Raw genomic sequence first — 19,295 nt, forward strand, 5'->3', positions numbered from 1 at the left:
TGCATTTCGGATGTGCTTTGCCAGCACCACACCCCTCGACTCTGATCTCCAGTATCTGCAGTCCTCACTTTCTCCATCCAAGTTTACATCCCACTAAACTTGTCCAAAAAGCTGAAGATTAAGAAACTCAACATGGAATCTTGAGTGGACATCTAACAAATTCCGCTTACCTCTATGATGGAAATCTCAGGGCACGCACCATGAGCAGTGGTCATAAAGATCTCAAGACTGTAAACAGTGATGTTTGATATGTGTTAGCCTGTCATGGACATCTTCAATCTACTTCCTACACTTCAACGCTGCATCATAGTAATGCTGCAGCATGGACACTGTGCATTCAGAGATACACACCCAGCATTTGCACTGAACCACTCTGCAAATCCAGACTCTTTCCTCACCATCCCAGTGCTCACTCATTGTGAACTTACCTGGATGTACAGCATCCCTGCCTTGCATTGTCTTGTCCTTATGTGCTTTGCCTCCCTCAGCCAGAAATTTCGGGCTTATACTATTTCTGTCTTGCTTTGTGTTTAGTGCAAACACAAAGAAAGCAAGCTTGTCTGTAGGCCTTAGTCAAGTCAAGGGGAATAATTTTCAGTCAGTGATCCACGGCATAGCAAGTCAAAAGCAACCTCCAATAATAGGTCAGGGCATTGGACATGGCCAATTTGCCACTTGGGGCAGTCAGAGTTAGGACGCTTTCCACACAGAAACATAGAAAATAGGAGCAGGAATAAGCCATTCAGCCCTTTGTGCCTGCTCTACCATTTATGATGATTAATGGCTGATCATCCAAGTTAATAGTTGAAGAGTGTAGCGCTGGAAAAGCAAAGCTGGTCAGGCTGCATCTCGGATATACTTTTCCAGCACCACATCCCTCGACTCTGGTCTCCAACATCTGCAGTCCTCACTTTCTCCATCCAAGTTAGTAACCTATTCCTCTTTCTCCCCCATACCCCTTGATCCCTTTAGCCCCAAGAGCTATATCCAACTCCTTCTTGAAATCATATAATGTTTTGGCCTCAACTGCTTCCAACAGCAGCAATTTCCACAGAGCGAAGACATTTTTCCTCACCTAAGTTATAAAATGGTTTACCCTGTATCCTTCAACTCCTCATGCTGGACTCCATACCATCAAGAACATCCATCCTGCACCTGTCCTGCCTACTCTTTTTAGAATTTTTTTACATTTCTATGACATTCGCTCTCATTCTTCTGAACTCCAGCAAATATAGAGTCATAGAGATGTACAGCATGGAAACAGACACTTCGGGCCAACCCATCTATGCCGACCAGGTATCCCAACCCAATCTAGTCCCACTTGCCAGCACCCTCCAAACCCTTCTTATTCATATACCCATCCAAATGCCTCTTAAATGTTGCAATTGTACCAGCTTCCACCACATCCTCTGGGAGCGCATTCCATACACATACCACCCTCTGCGTGAAAACGTTACCCCTTAGGTCTCTTTTATATCTTTCCCTTTCACCCTAAACCTATGCCCTCTAGTTCTGGACTCCCCGATCCCAGGGAAAAGACTTTGTCTATTTATCCTATTCATGCCCCTCATAATTTTGTAAACCTCTATAAGGTCACTCCTCAGCCTCTGACGCTCCAGGAAAAACAGCCCCAGCCTGTTCAGCCTCTCCCTGTAGCTCAGATCCTCCAACCCTGGCAACATCCTTGTAAATCTTTTCTGAACCCTTTCAAGTTTCACAACATCTTTCCGACAGGAAGGAGACCAGAATTGCACGCAATATTCCAACCTCCGCTCATATGTCAGTCCTGCCATCACAGGAATCATTCAGGTAAACCTTTATTGCACTCTCTCTTTAGAAAGAAAATTCTTGAAACTTCACCATAAAGGCCAATGTGCTGTTTGCCTTCTTTACTGCTTGCTGTAACTGCATGCTTACTTTAAGTGACTGGTGTAGAAGTACACCCACGGTCTCATTGCACATATCCCCCCTCTCAATTTATCGCCAGATAATAATCAACCTTCCTGATTTGCTTCAGGAAACCTTACATTTATCCACAGTATACTGCAACTGCCATGTACTTGCCCACTCACTCAGCTTGTCTAAATTACACTGAAGTCTCTCTGTATACTCCTCCTACTTGACCCTCCCATCCAGTTTTTATCATCTGCAAGCTTGGAAGTATTACATTTAGTTCCCTCATCCAAGTCATTAATATATATTGTGAATAGCTGGGGTCCTAGCACGGATGGCGTGAGAGTGAGGTATCAGATTGCAGATTAAGATGGCAGCACCAATGCTGGTGGAGTGCAGAATGTTACTGATTTTCTTCCTACATTGCAACACATTCCTCCAAATGACTTATTTTGCGTTGACCCAGCTGGGAAATTCTGACCAGGCTGTCATGGTCTGGTGTCGTGGCCTCCATTGCTGGTCCAGGGGAATGAAGTAGTCCCACCTCTGTACCACTCCACTCTGTCCAACAGAATCTTCAAGTTCCTGCCCATTAGTGAGATGCCAGTTTCCACATCTCCAGGCAAACATCTGGAACTAGGCAGGGCAGCTTTGGACCGACAGTGCTTGTCCAAGTGCATTACAGGTTTTTAAATCCCACTGTGTTATGACATATCCATGGAATAGCAGGTTTTTACTGGGAATGGCACGTGGTAAGATGAGGTATGCCATAGGGTGGGATAGGTAATTAATAAATTGAGGTTTGTAAGATATGGCAAGAAAACTCACTAGGCTGGCCTCCAAAAAGCTTGCTGCAACTCACCGACTTAGCCAAAAACAAAACCCACGAGATTTAGCACTAAGTGAATCATGAGATACGGGATAGAGCAGAAGGGTGGCGTGGAGGTGGAAAAGCAAGCCATGATTTTACTGAATAGAGCAGGGCCACATAGCCTACTCCTGCATCTGTTTCTTAATTTTTTATCGAAATAACAACCTTGTTTTGACTCACTTCTAACTGAATAAGATAAATTAGAGGTAATTTACAATTCCAGTATTTAGCAGCTTTCCCTCTGTTTCGCCAATTCCTAAGGAGTTATTTTATACTCATCAGTTATTCCAAAGTTTTCACGGAAGAGAGTAAAGTTAAAACAGAGAGTGCGTGTGAAAGCAACAAGAAGCAGAACAACAGTATAACTATAATAGAAAAAGGGGAAGAGAGTAAAGAGAGATGAGAGAGAGTGCTTGCAAGAGATTACTAGGGCCTCGTCTGATACAAGAGAATGAAAGAAACAAAAAAATACTACAATGAGACAAGTTTGGCAGAAACAGAGAGAGAAGGAGAGAAATACAATTATAGCATGGATAGACAGTAAGAGAGGAAAAGCATAAATGGAGCAGAAAAAACAAAGAGAAAGAAAGGTCTACAATTCTCTGCAAGAGTTTTTGGACAGTTTCAGCAAACACCTAAACTTGACACCTGTCTCTTACAAATAGATCTGTTGCCTCTTGCCCTTCTCAGCGGGTATGACATTAAACCGCTTCCACAACCTGCCAGTCAAATGAAGAGCAATCGCCAGTTAAAAGAGAAATTAAACTACTAGACATGACTAATCTTCTGTTGTCTATGGTTGCCTCCTCACTAGATAAATTCAAACCCTGTCTGTCCGTGTTCCTAATCCTGATTAGTACAGCTTTGTTATTCAGACAATCTCAGACTCCCAGCTACACTGAGCTATCCATCCACTGCAGTGAAAACTTTGGTTTCATTGCCCCACACAGTGTCTTTACTCACTTCCGCAAGCAGACAGCTTGCTACCGCCTTCAGATTGTGGCCCTACCTCATAAAAGTAGTCAGTAGCCCTCTGCGTCTTCCAGGTAGCTGCTGAAATAGTTCAGGACAACCTTCTCTCATCTGTCTCTTGGCTCTTCTCCTCAGTCAATGCTGCTATGCTCAGTGATCCCAAGGCTTTCACAGGCTTTTTTTCCTCCTAATATCCCTGAACATTCTTCTCCCTTTCCCTAATGAAGTCAACACCTTATTTCTTCTCAAAACAGTGGCTCTCCTTTCTTCCCTCAGGCTTTCATGGGGATAGCGGTTTTGACTTAGCAGGTAGTAATCAGGCTTCTGTCAGAAGATGGATGGTTCAAATCCCACTCCTGACACTTGAGCAGAAAATCCAGGTTGGCCTTCTAGGACAGTGCTCAAGGGGTGCTGCAATCACCAAAATAAAAAACAAATTGACTAGTATGATCACATTGCTGGGTGTAGGACGTTCCTATGCACAACTTGGCTCCTGCTACAATTCCTATAACAACAGCAATTCCTTTTCAAAAATAATTAGTTAGTTTTGAAGTGCTTTGGAACATAGTGAGGTTGGGAAAGTTGCTGCAAACTTGCAAGTTTTACCACTTCTGAAGCAAAGAAGATGGTTCCAGAGGTTTCTAGGTTTAACATTCCCAAAGCTGGATGCCAGATTCTTGTTTTTCTTACCTCTGAAGGTCCCAGATCCTCAAGGGTGAGGCATGCCCACAACAAGCAGTCCCCGTCATGACAGAACTGGAAATGGAAAAAAACACAGTCGCTCTTTAACAAAACTGATGTCAGATCAAAACATTACACATTTTCTCCATTTTCTGGATTTCTTTGTTCTTGTGTAAAACAAGTGAAGAGATCTCTGCACCCACTTTACCTCTATCCCCACTTTCCACTTGGTATCATTAGATGTTGTATTGCTCTGGAAAATGAAGACATTGATACATACATGTGAACACACAGGTATATTTTCAGCAGAGGCCTATGAATAGCAAACAGAAGCAGAGATAACTTTTTCACTTTCTGAACTGGATGCAGCTTCCACTGTATGGGCACGGATCTCAGTTAGCACAAACCTGGACTCGGATCCTCAACGGTGAAAGAGACAAAAAAGTGATCAAGCCAGAGTGAGACAGACCGCCAGGCAGAGAGTGTGAGGCTGAGAGAATGAGAAAACGAGAATGTGAGAGAGTGGGGGCAGAAGCGAGGGAGGGAGAGTAGCTCACTGTAAAAACAGAACGTACAAACACTGAACTTTGAAATAAGTAACATTTCTCACAGCTCAATCGATAGGGAAACCAAAATTAAACACGTCAACACACATCAAGCACACAGGTTCAGTATAAGGAATGGGTTAACCCTAACTGAGTGACTGGATTCATGGTTAAGGGCATAGTGGGAGATGGTTGGGGGATGGGGAGGGGAGAAATTGAAATTAACTGTTCTCTTCAGTATGACTCTGGAATCCAGAATCATTTATTACACAACACAATACTGGGGTGGAGCAGTTTGCACAATCCCACACAGGCTGTGCATCACCTGAAAGGACCCCCTCCAGACTCTCAGCTACTACCTGCTGTGTTCCCACCACCTAGCTCCTTTCACTCTGCCCCTGGGGGACCATTACACTCACGTACACACTAATAGCTTTTAGTTTCTATTCACACAAAACCTGCCACACTAAAATTGGCCTGCAGACCACCAACACTGAGCCCTCCCCAACCCCAACCTTTCAGTGTAAAGGTTTATGCCATTCTCTCCCTATTTCATCCCCTCACCTCGAAGCTCAGATAAAGACTATTTTTCAATGTTAAAACCTTACTTTAGTTCAAAAGAAAAGGACTGAAACATTCACATTTCTATACAATTTCTGATCAAAGAAGAACATTCCCTTTGAAATCAGGACAGAGATGTCTGTGGCTCAGTTTATTAGCTTTGTTTCCTGATTGGTACATAGTACATTTCACTACATGAAGACAGAAATTGTGGACCATGAACTAGTACCTGAAGTCACCAGCTTTTAAAATAGGAAATTAAGGGGTACACTCTGTATATCATGTAATCTCACAAAGATCCTGGTTTCTAAGCAGGGCAAAGGTTGCATTATGTAATTATACAAAGTCACTGTTTATTTAGGACAACTTTGTACAAGTCTTTGAAGTCCCTGCTTACTCAGGCTAAATTACTCACTGGCTGACTGTCCACAATCACTGCATATTTCTGATTATTCTGTGCAACTGTGCAAATTCATAGTTTATCAGGTTCTCTGCATAATTACACACCATCACATTTTGTCAGCACTTTGGGCTGAATCATATCAAGCCTCACTTTCTTCTGCCAAAATCACACCTCCCGGAAAAGAAAGGTAGTCCCCAACTTGCTACGTTGCCAAATATCTTAAAACTCCTCTCCCCTTTAGCTTCAACAAAAGTTGAGATGGTCATAGATTTACTTCCACCACCACCCTCAAGGTCAAAACAATCATTCTCACTATTGGGAATTCTATTCAACTGTACACGTTATACACTAACGATTTAGACAAAGGAACTGAGGGCATTGCTTCTAAGTTTGCAGATGACAGAAAGATAGGTGGAAGAACAGTTAGTGTTGAGGATGCAGGGACTCTTCATGTGAACACATCGTTTACAAAGGCCCAACATTTCTTCTTCCTCAGGCAGCTGAGGAAATTTGGTATGATGGCAAATACCCTTGCCAACTTTTATAGGTGCGCCATCGAGAGCATTCTGTCTGGATGTATCACTACCTGGTATGGCAACTGTACCATTCAAGATCAGAGACAGTTACAGAGGGTGGTGAACTTGGGCCCAGACAATCACAAAAGTCCACCCTCCCATCTACAGGATCCATTTACCAGTCCTGCCGTCAAGGAAAGGCCACCAGTATTGTCAAAGATCCACCCACCCTGGCAATGTTTATCTACAACCTCTACCACCAGAGAGTAGGTACAGAAGCCTGAAAACACGCACCAGCCGGTTTCGAAACAGTTTCTACCCTACTATTGTTAGAATACTCAATGGACTTTCAAACTCTTAACATTCGCCTGTACCTGCGTTTTTGTTTTTGCTGCTGTTTACCTATTATTTATTTACCCCTGCTACTTAACTATGTGATCTGCCTGTATTGCTTGCAAGACAAAGCTTTTTAACGTGCCTCGGTACACATGATAAGAAATTCAATTTAATTCAATTCAATTCAATTTTCTAAATGGGAAAAGGCTTTGGAAATCTGAAGCGCAAAGGAACTTGGGAGTCCTAGTTCAGGATTCTCTTAAGATTAACATAAAGGGTCAGTGGCGGTTAGAAAAGCAAATGTCAATCATTTCCTGACATGAACAAACATAAGTTTCTCATATTGTCCTTGGAAATTGTACCAACACCCTTTCCATCAATTGTGACCAGAATTGTACACAGTACTATACCAAATATAGCATTAGCTTAAGTTCCCTACTTTTCTGTGCTCCCTCTCTAAAACATGAAACTTAAAAACTACATTGATAGATACAAGTCTTGCAGGATCTCAGAATTCAATGCAAGAATTTTATGCATTTCATACTTCACCCTAGTTCTGGCGGTTAATGTTTTCAGCTGTCTAAGCACTTTGAAGCTGTCTTCATCTACCTCACTGGCCAATCTTTTTTCGAGTCCTTTTCCTAACCTTTAAGGCTAATATAAATTTTTGTCTGAATACACATCTATGAAGTGCCTTGAAATGTTTTTGAACATTATTCATGTGTATGTAATTGCAAGTTGTTGTTGGTTCACTCACTGTGTTACAATTCTGAGCTGTTCAATGACCATGGCAATGGTTACTTACTGTGCGATCATGAAGAACTAACCTTGGTATTTCCAAGTTACACCACAAATTAATAATCTCACTGTATAATACCAATGCAATACCAAAACCTGTCAACTCTCCTGTTTATACAGCAATACTACAAGAAACATTTCTGCCTGGACTTTTATCAGTACAGTTTTCTGCTATATTTTTATAGTCACTCATTTCCTGAGAAGTGAAATGCCAGCAGTGAGCTGTTTACTCAGACTTCTTCACAGTCTCACATTGAGTCTTCATACTTACTGTGGGGATGTTTAAAACTCCTTAAGCTGAATGTCTGTGAAATTCAGTGCCCACGATACAGACAACTCCTGTGGCACAGGGTAGTACCCTTACCACTAAACCAGGAGGCCTGGGTTCTGGCCCCTTGGACAGAGTTAAGGACACTACCCCTGTGCAACAGGAGCTGTTTATATCTTGGTTAATGAATGTCATAGGAGAAAGTGAGGACTGCGGATGCTGGAGATCAGAGCTGAAAATGAGTTGCTGGAAAAGCACAGCAGGTCAGGCAGCATCCAAGGAACAGGAGAATCGACGTTTTGGGCATGAGTCCTTCTTCAGGAATGAGGAAAGTGTGTCCAGCAGGCTAAGATAAAAGGTAGGGCGGAGGGACTTGGGGGAGGGGCGTTGGAAATGCGATAGGTGGAAGGAGGTCAAGGTGAGGGTGATAGGCCGGAGTGGGGGTGGGGGCGGAGAGGTCAGGAAGAAGATTGCAGGTTAGGAAGGTGGTGCTGAGTTCAAGGGATTTGACAGAGACAAGGTGGGGGGAGGGGAAATGAGGAAACTGGAGAAATCTAAGTTCATCCCTTGTGGTTGGAGGGTTCCTAGGCGGAAGGTGAGGCTTTCTTCCTCCAACTGTCGTGTTGCTATGGTCTGGCGATGGAGGAGTCCAAGGACCTGCATGTCCTTGGTGGAGTGGAGGGGGAGTTGAAGTGTTGAGCCACTGGGTGGTTGGGTTGGTTGGTCCGGGTGTCCCAGAGGTGTTCTCCGAAATGTTCCGCAAGTAGGCGGCCTGTCTCCCCAATATAGAGGAGGCCACATTAGGTGCAGCGGATGCAATAAATGATGTGTGGAGGTGCAGGTGAATTTGTGGCGGATATGGAAGGATCCCTTGGGGCCTTGGAGGGAAGTAAGGGGGGAGGTGTGGGTGCAAGTTTTGCATTTTTTTGCGGTTGTGGGGTAAGGTGCCGGGAGTGGAGGTTGTGTTGGTGGGGGGTGTGGACCTGACGAGGGAGTCACGGAGGGAGTGGTTTTTCGGAACGCTGATAGGGGAGGGGAGGGAAATATATCCCTGTTGGTGGGGTCCATTTGGAGGTGGCGGAAATAACAGCGGATGATATGCTGTATATGGAGGTTGGTGGGGTGGTAGGTGAGGACCTGTGGGGTTCTGTCCTGGTGGCAGTTGGAGGAGCGGGGCTCAAGGGCGGAGGAGCGGGAAGTGGAGGAGATGCAGTGGAGGGCATCGTCAATCACGTCTGGGGGGAAATTGTAGTCTTTGAAGAAGGAGGGCATCTGGGTTGTACGATATTGGAACTGGTCCTCCTGGGACCAGATGCGGCGGCGACGAAGGAATTGGGAATATGGGATGGCGTTTTTACAGGGGGCAGGGTGGGAGGAGGTGTAGTCTCGGTAGCTGTGGGAGTCGGTCGGTTTATAGTAAATGTCCGTGTTGATTCGGTCACCAGAGATAGAAATGGAAAGGTCTAGGAAGGGGAGGGAGGAGTCTGAGACGGTCCAGGTGAATTTGAGGTTGGGGTAGAAGGTGTTGGTAAAGTGGATGAACTGTTCAACCTCCTCGTGGGAGCACGAGGCAGCACCGATACAGTCATCGATGTAGTGGAGGAAAAGGTGGGGGGTGGTGCCAATGTAGCTGCGGAAGATGGACTGTTCCACATATCCTAAGAAGAGGCAGGCATAGCTGGGGCCCATGCGGGTGCACATGTCTAGCCAAGGGATGAGCTCGGATTTCTCCAGTTTCAGTAATGAATGTCATAGTTGACATGTAGCCTTAAGAAGATTTAAACATCCCCAGAGTGAGTACGGGGAGTCCCACCTGCTCCACAGGTGTACAATAATATCACTGAACACATTGACAATGGAGTACCGAAGATGAATCAGAATTAAATGGCTGGTTACTATAGGAATCTGATAAAGTTAAAGTAGTGAGTTTCATCAACAACTGATGTGATGGAATAAATTTCAGTTCTGGGAGATTGGGTAGGAACACAGAAAGATGATGATCTGCCACATATTCTGCCAATAAACATCCCAATTTCTCAATTGCAAACTCAGTTGCAATAAATCAGTTGAATTGATCTGTTTCCATTTAAAGCTGATGAACAGACAATGCAACCAACTATTATGTTCTCCCAGCACACAAGAGGTGTTGATAATGCAGCAATATCCCAGGGCATACCTGTGCATACTGGAGTGTGCAGATCAGCTAACCACTGCCTCAGTAAGTGTGCCATCAAAGGAGGCAGAAGTTCAAACTGCAGAGTGATTGAAAATATCAAAACTATGATCTTCCTTCCTCCCTCCCTCAGAATTGCTGTAACTCTTCACTTCCCTCAGCCAGGTCCTCCAAAACAAAAACTGACGTTTTAACCCAAGTTTGGTATAATCCAAGCACCACTTATCAACTGATAAGTGTTCACTTTAGCCTAATGCTGTTACTCTATCCTCAGACCCAGAAGGTAGTAGGTATAAGCCCCACTCTACATACTTATACCCAAAATCTACATTTTGACTTCAGCACCAGCACTGAGGGAATGCTACACTGTCAGAGGTACCATCATTCAGATACAAGATATGGCTCCATCTGTCCTCCGGTGAGTGTAAACAATTTCGCAGAATAACAAGGACATTCAGCCAATGACATGGTCAATACTCACCCTGCTCCCCTCCTACCCCCCCCCGCCCCCAACCTTAACCAACCAACCAACCAACCAACATCATTCCAGCAGATTCTTTGGTTGCTGGTTGTGGGAGCTTACTATGCACACACTTAGTTGCTGTGTTTCTCTATTATAACGACTCTTCAAAAATATTTCAATTGCTGTAAACTGCTTTGCGACATCTTCAGATCAAAGAATCTTCACAAGTGCAAGTTTTGTTTTTGTAAATTGACCAACTTGCTCTCTTACACTTATGGACCCTGACTGTCTCCTTTACAATGGGTACAGCAAGTAATTCAATATCACTCACTACCTCTGGGGCTTTGCACATGAAGCGGAGTTACCTGTGAGTACCACTGGGTTCCAATTAAGCGTAGGATCAGGTGTGATTTGCAAAGGCATGTCATGCCACTCAGCATCAATTTCATGAACTCTGGGCTTTGACACTTCAGCAAGCAGAATAAATCATAAAAACATAGATGGGAAAGGATTGGGAAGACAAGAAAAAGAGACAGAATCCATACTACTGAGAACACACGGGACAACCAGCTAATACTAATCCATCCACTTTATTTTCTTTTAAAATATCTTCATAAAGCAACAGCAATTTGGCAAGGACAGGCTCAGGAGCTTGTCACATCGTTCACCAGAGAGCTTGTCAAACACATTCAGTCTTTCCGAGCTTCACTGGCATTTTAATCACTGTTGGGTAAACTCATTTGTTCCAATGATTATGACTCGACCTAATAGAATATGCAAGCTGCCTGGCCTTTGACCCTCGCTGACACAGGATACAAAAGAGGAAAGGTTCTTCGCTCCCCACTTCCCGAACCTACTCATTCCTCCTCCCCCTCAACCCTATTACTCTTGATTACTCAAATTATTTATAGCCCACTGATCTCTGCACAGAGAGTGGAAAAAGAAGTTTAAACTGCAATTAAGTCAGCTTTTGACAAACAGCAAAGTGTTTTTTTTTGTGTAGGAGCGCTATTATAGTGACAAAGGTTATAACAGCAGCAGGTACTACAACCCTGCCACCTCTCTAGCAGTCATTAGAACATGTCACATCCTATTGCTGCTGATCATATTTTCAGTAACCTAACCATTTGACATCATTATTTGACGTACCTCAGTGACATGGAATTACTGCCAGACGTTCCCAAACACAAAGCATTCCCGAGCGGAACAGCATCTACTACAGTACCAACATTGTTAGGCCCAAACCCAGCCCGCCATTTGGAGGTTAACGGATTTCCTTCAAAGATGTTCTGCCTCTCTGCAGTCACTCCCACCCCATTCCTTTTTCTCAAAGTTGCTTATGCTCTCGCTATCTATACATTACTCAAGACTATCTTCTCACACTTAAAAGCAAATGCAGCAAAGAAGATACTGGTTCCTGAGGCAAACAACCCAGGTATACATCACAGCACAATGCCCAGGGACCCAATCACCCAGTACAGTACATGCTTCACCTGGGCCCAATGCCCCAAGCTCACACTGCAGCACCCTGCCCCGTGCCCTGAACTCACTCTGCAGCACACTGCCCGAGGCCCGGGGCTCACACTGCAGCACACTGCCCGAGGCCCGGGGCTCACACTGCAGCACACTGCCCGAGGCCCGGGGCTCACACTGCAGCACACTGCCCGAGGCCCGGGGCTCACACTGCAGCACACTGCCCGAGGCCCGGGGCTCACACTGCAGCACACTGCCCGAGGCCCGGGGCTCACACTGCAGCACACTGCCCGAGGCTCACACTGCAGCACACTGCCCGAGGCCCGGGGCTCACACTGCAGCACACTGCCCGAGGCCCGGGGCTCACACTGCAGCATGTTGCACACGCAGTAAGTCCATTTTCTTTTACCTGCTTTGTATCACAAGATTTTTGTTTGTGTTTCTTTGACCTGAATTGTAACTCTTCCTCTCAGCAGAAGACTATGTACCACTTACCTGCGCCCCAAATGCACACCGGCCTGTATAAAATGTAGGTCTTGCAGCTGCTAGGAGCTGATTACATCAGTACAAACTTTGCAGTTACATAAGATACTCCCAGCTTTCGTCTACTTAAGTTGGAATGAACCAGTTAACTAGAAGGAGACTAATTTAATTCATTTTCACCATTCTAGGGGTGGAGAGAGAAGGCAGTTTGTACTTTACTTATTGAACAAAGCTACCCCTATGAAGAGGAATCCCACAGAAAGTAAACCTGCAGGCCAACGGCAGAGAAACAAGACAGTGATCGGCAGGTGGTGCAGGTGAATGCCCTGGTTAGACTTTAATCGACCAATCATACTCACAAACTGTAACTTGATCCCATTTACAATGCAATCTGCCTCTGCAACCTTTGCCAATACTGTTCATTACAGACACTAGCTTTGCTATAAACTACCATCAATAGAAAATGATTATCTTTCCAGACTCTTTGTGTGGGCTGGAATGGAAAATGTCTGGCAAGGGATGCTATAGGAAAAGCAGAAAATGGAGAAGTGAAATGCAGGAACAGAGCAGATCATCTGGTCAGCCTGTAGCTCAGGACCCTGCAACAAAGGCTAAATAGGTCATTAGACATAGGAGCAGCAGTGTACAATTCAGCCCACTGCGTCTGTTATGGCATATGATAAGATCGTGATTGATCTGACTGTGACCTCAAATCCACTTTTCTTGCCCGTCTCCCTCAACCCTCAACTCCCTTGTCAATCAAAAATCTATTAAACTCAGATCTGAACATATTCAATGACCCAGACTCCACTGCTCTCTTGTGGAAGAAAATTCCAAAGACTAATGACTCAGTGATGAAATTCCTCCTCAGCTCAGTCTTAAATGGGAGACAGCGTCCATCCTGTCAATTTTCCTCAGGATTTATATATGTTACAATAAGATCATTTCTCATTCTTTTAAGCTTCAATTAATATTGACACAACCTACTCAACTTTCCTCATTAAACAACCTCTTCATAGCAGAAATCAGCTGAGCGAACTTCTCTGTTCTGTCTCCAATGCAAGTGTATGCTTCCTTTGGTGAGGAGGTCAAAACCTAGGAACATAATAAATAAGAGCAGCAGCAGGCCATTTGATTCAGAGTCTGCACTAATGAACAAGCTCATGGCTGATTCAATGTGGCCTGAACCCTATTTTCTCCCTGACCCCCATTACTCTTCAACTCCCTTGTCAATCAAAATTCAGTCCAACTCTGCTTTGAAAATATTCAACAATTAAGACCTATTGCTCATTGGGGTAGTGAGCGTTTTAAAAAAAAACAAATTCCTTCTACTCTTCTTAAATGGGAGACCTTTTGATTTGAAACTGTGCCCCTTGGTTCTGGGTTTCCCCACAAAGGAAAACATCGTCTACACTGTCAAACCACCTCAGAATCTCATGTGTTTGTGCACAGGACTCCAGGTGCCATCTCACTAATGCCCTACACAACTGTAGCAAGACTTGGCTTTTCATACTCTATTCCCTTTGCAGTCAAGGCTAACTTTCTACGTTTATACAATTTAGGATGTAGGTTTGCTTGCTGAGCTGTAGGTTTGATATCCAGACATTTCATTACCTGGCTGGGTATCATCATCAGTGGCGACCTCCAAGTTTATAGAGTCATAGAGATGCACAGCATGGAAACAGACCCTTCGGTCCAACCCGTCCATGCCGACCAGATATTCCAACCCAATCTAGTCCCACCTGCCAGCACCCGGCCCATATCCCTCCAAACCCTTCCTACTCATATCCCCATCCAAATGCCTCTTAAATGTTGCAATTGTACCAGCCTCCACCGCACCCTCTGACAGCTCATTCCATACACGTACCACCCTCTGCGTGAAAAGGTTGCCCCTTAGGTCTCTTTTATATCTTTCCTCTCTCACACTAAACCTATGCCCTCTAGTTCTGGACTCCCCAACCCCAGGGAAAAGACTTTGCCTATTTATCCTATCCATGCCCCTCATAATTTCGTAAACCTCTTTAAGGTCACCCCTCAGCTTCCGACGCTCCAGGGAAAACAGCCCCAGCCTGTTCAGCCTCTCCCTATAGCTCAAATCCTCCAACCCTGGCAACATCCTTGTAAATCTTTTCTGAACCCTTTCAAGTTTCACAACATCTTTCTGATAGGAAGGAGACCAGAATTGCACCCAATATTCCAAAAGTGGCCTAACCAATGTCCTGTACAGCCACAACATGACCTCCCAACCCCTGTACTCAATACTCTGACCAATAAAGGATAGCATACCAAACGCCTCCTCACTATCCTATCAACCTGCGACTCCACTTTCAAGGAGCTATGAACCTGCACTCCAAGGTCTCTTTGTTCACCAACACTCCCTAGGACTTTACCATTGTGTATAAGTCTTGATAAGATTTGCTTTCCCAAAATGCAGCACCTCGCATTTATCGGAATTCAACTCCATCTGCCACTTCTCAGCCCATTGGCCCATCTGGTCAAGATCCTGTTGTATTCCGAGGTAACCCTGTTCGCTGTCCACTACACTTCCAATTTTGGTGTCATCTGCAAACTTACTAACTGTACCTCTTATGCTCGCATTCAAATCAATTATGTAAATGACAAAAAGTAGACGGCCCAGCACCGATCCTTGTGGCACTCCACTGGTCACAGGCCTCCAGTCCGAAAAACAATCCCCCACCCCCCACCCTCTGTCTTCTACCTTTGAGCTAGTTCTGTATCCAAATGGCTAGTTCTCTATGTATTCCATGAGATCTAACCTTGCTAATCAGTCTCCCATGGGGAACCTTGTCAAACGCCTTACTGAAGTCCATATAGTTCACATCTACCACTCTGCCCTCATCAATCTTCTTTGTTACTTCTTAAAAAAACTCAATCAAGTTTGTGAGACATGATTTCCCACGCACAAAACCATGTTGACTACCCCTAATCAGTCCTTGCCTTTCCAAATACACATACATCCTGTCCCTCAGGATTCCCTCCAACAACTTGCCCACCACCAAGGTCAGGCTCACCGGTCTATAGTTCCCTGGCTTGTCTTTACTGCCCTTCTTAATCAGTGGCACAACGTTTGCCAACCTCCAGTCTTCCGGCATCTCACCTGTGACTATCGATGATACAAATATCTCAGCAAGAGGCCTAGCAATCACTTCTCTAGCTTCCCACACAACTACTTGCTGTATCTGCTTAGTACCAGCTTGTGATGTATAAGGATACCCAGATCCTTCTTTACTGCAGCATTTTGCAATTTCTCTGCATTTAAACAATATTCTGCATTTCTTTTCTTTCTGCCAAAGTTCCCTCTCATTTTCCCACATTATTCTTCATCTGATAATTTTTGGCCACTCACTTAACATGTCTAAATATTCTACTGCATATTTACAGCAGATTCTAGCATTTTCCCACTAACAGATGCTATACTAACTGGCCTATTATTTCCTATTTTCTGTCTCCCTCATTTTTTGAATAATGATGTATTGGGTGCAGTTTTCCAGCTTTGACTTTTTCCAGAATCTAGGGAACTTTGGAAGATTACAATCAAAGAATTCCACTTTTCTGCAGAAACTTGCAGACCATCAAGACCAGGGGCCACATCAGCCTTCAGTTCCATTACTATTCCTAGTATGTTTTCTGTGTGACAGAGATGATTTTACATGTTTACCTCTCTTCTGCTAATTGATTTCCTATTTATTTGTGAAGACAAATATAAAACAATTGTTCATGTCTCTGTCATTTCCTCATTTTCCATCATTAATTACAGTCTCATCCTTCTCATGCACCAACACTTACTTTAGGCTCGCTCTTCTTTATAAACATGCAGATATTTTTACTGTTTGTTTTTATACTTCTGGCTAGTTTTTCCTCATATTCCAGTCGGCCCTTTATTACTCTTTGTCAGCCTCTGCTGGTTTCTACAAATTTCCCACTCTGCCAGGGCACTCGTGTTTTTTTTGCAGTATTGTATATCTTTTCTTTCAATGTGGTACCACCCTTAACCTCCCTATGTTAGCCACAGATGATCCTCCTTGCATCTTTGTTTAAGAGTTAGAAAATAGCTCCTCAAATGTTTTCACTGCTTTTCTATCTTTTAACCTATTTCCCCATCCTACTGTCATCATATCCTTGCAATTGCCTTAATTTGTTTAAGATACCAGTTTTGAACTTAAATGTCTCACCCTTAAACTCACTTATGCCACACCTATCTACTTTCAGGATCCTCAACTAATGAGGTCATTAATTAATCCAGCACATACCAGCTCTAAAATAACCTATTCTCTGGTTGGTTCCAGACTGTATTATTTCCTAGAATTGTCCCAAATAAACTCTGTACACATATTATTCAGGCTCTTACTAACTTGCATTGGCCAAACAATACGATGATTAAAACACCCATCATAACTACATTTCTTACAAGACCCCATTGTTTCTAGGTCCATACCCTGTATATCAGTGTGACTTCTGTCAAGTGGCCGAGAAAAGAGTCATAGGGTCATAGAGATGTACAGCATTGAAACAGACCCTTCGATCCAACCCGTCCATGCCGACCAGATATCCCAACCCAATCTCGTCTCACCTTCCAGCACCTGGCCCATATCCCTCCAAACGCTCCCTATTCATATACCCATCCAAATGCCTCTTAAACGTTGCAATTGTACCAGCCTCCACCGCATCCTCTGGCAGCTCATTCCATACACGTACCACCCTCTGCGTGAAAAGGTTGCCCCTTAGGTCTCTTTTATATCTTTCCCTTCTAACCCTAAACCTATGCCCTCTAGTTCTGGACTCCCCGACCCCAGGGAAAAGACTTTGTCTATTTATCCTATCCATGCCCCTTATAATTTTGTAAACCTCTATTAGGTCACCCCTCAGCCTCCGATGCTCCAGGGAAAACAGCCCCAGCCTGTTCAGCCTCTCCCTATAGCTCAAATCCTTCAACCCTGGCAACATCCTTGTAAATCTTTTCTGAACCCTTTCAAGTTTCACAATATCTTTCCGATAGGAAGGAGACCAGAATTGCACCTACCAGTGATAGCTTTGCTTTCTCTCACATCGACTTAAACTGGTTCTACAATTTGATTTTCTAAACCAAGGTCATTTCTCACTTCTGTATTAATCTTATTTCTTATTTTTCCTGCTTCGGTCCTTCCAAAACATCAAATAAGTGAATATACCTGTTCCAGCCATAGTCACTTTGCAACCAGGGTTCTAACAGCTATCATGTACACACGTATTTCTATTTGTGCTATCAATTTGTTACAATATTCCAAGATGCTTTATATTGATTGCGGGACTTAGGCTTTGAAGGATAGTGAATAAAGGGATTTATTTTAAGTTGTGTTGATATATCTGAAGGACTTTTTTTTTAAAAAGAGATCAATGAAAGTTCATTGTGGACACGTTCTTAAATGAGACTTCCTAGAAATCACATAACAGGTGATAACTGCATGCTTTGCTGGGATTATTTTGAATAGTGACTAGCTTGGAGATGTTCTTATTTTACCTGAGTTGAAGGGAAGTCTGTGTTTTATCCATTTGCCTTCAAGAATAATCTACTGGCCAAAGTACTTGTTTTCAGAAAGCTAATCTCTGCAAATACATTTTTTTTCTCTTTGCCTGAAGAGAGAGGGTGCTTGTGAGTGTGCGCGCTTTGCAGATATTTAGAATGGCAAGCATTTATACTACTATATTACTGACTCTGTATATAAGAATCAATGATTTAATCTTTATTAAGTAAGTTGCTTTTTTAATTAACTCAAATGGTGCTTATTAAAAAAAACCTGGTTAACCTATCTTTTTGTTTAGACAAAGATGTTTTCTGGATCACTTTAGTAACTGGCAAAAGATCATTTTAGTTTGGAGAAGTGGAACTAGAGTGATGGTGCACAGCATCATTTTCAGTCAGAGCAACAAATGCTGCATGCCTTCAGCTAGTGAACTGAATTCTGTCTTTCTTTTAATCATTTTTCCCTTCTTTGATATTATTTACTGGTGCATGCTGATGTTTCTAGGCACTGTCACTTCCAGTCAAACTCTGGTTATCATTATCTCCATCATTGCCCTGCACTATTGCCTTATCCTTTTCCTTTAACTTTTCAAATAATTAAAAATATGGGCTACAAAAGCAGGTCAGTGGTTGGAACTTTTGTTGTGAGTAACTCACCACCTGACTCCCCAATTCTCGTCCACCATCTGCAAGGCACAAGTCAGACTAAGATGGTATAGTTCCCACTTAGGTGGACAACAGTCGAGAGGTTCCACACAACCCAGGACAAAACAACCCACTTGACTGTCACCACATCCACCAACTTCAACATTCACTTCCTCCATCACTGATGCACATTGTGTACCATTTACAAGATGCACTGCAGAAACATGTAACATTTTCTTCAATAGAACTTTACAACCTGTGACCTCTACCATCTAGGAGGAAAACAGATGCATTGGAACACCACCACATGCATTTCGCCTCCAAACCACACGCCTCCAAATATCACTATTTCTTCAACGCAACAGAGTCAAAAGTTTGGAACTCCCTCTCTAATAGTATTACTCATTGAATCATACAGCATAGAAACAGGCCCTTCAGCGCACGACAATGCCAACCAATCAAAACCAAACTACGCTAATTCCATTTACCTGCATTTGGTCCATAGGCTACAAAGGGTGAATTCATACAGTGATTCAAGACAGCTGCTTGCCACTTCCATCTCAAACAATTAGGAAGGGGAAATTAAATGCTGAAAAAGCCAGCAATGTACACATCCCGTGAACAACTAAACAGAGAAACAAAAATTACCTTTGTGATTCTAGTCTTTACTTTAGTCCCTAGTTACGCATTCTCC

General features: G+C 43.5%; 1 protein-coding gene across 3 annotated transcripts in view; it reads right to left on the reverse strand.

Annotated features, from left to right (window-relative positions):
* The window catches only part of fbxw4 (F-box and WD repeat domain containing 4), a 146,170-nt gene that overhangs the window by 38,679 nt on the left and 88,196 nt on the right, over positions 1-19,295 (reverse strand). For all 3 annotated transcript variants that reach the window (XM_072557234.1, XM_072557233.1, XM_072557232.1), the window contains one exon: positions 4,427-4,492. In XM_072557234.1, coding sequence (XP_072413335.1) covers positions 4,427-4,492 — 66 coding nt within the window. The remainder of the gene's footprint in view (positions 1-4,426; positions 4,493-19,295) is intronic.

This window comes from Chiloscyllium punctatum, chromosome 38 (genome assembly GCF_047496795.1).
Source record: "Chiloscyllium punctatum isolate Juve2018m chromosome 38, sChiPun1.3, whole genome shotgun sequence".
Lineage (NCBI taxonomy): Eukaryota > Metazoa > Chordata > Chondrichthyes > Orectolobiformes > Hemiscylliidae > Chiloscyllium > Chiloscyllium punctatum.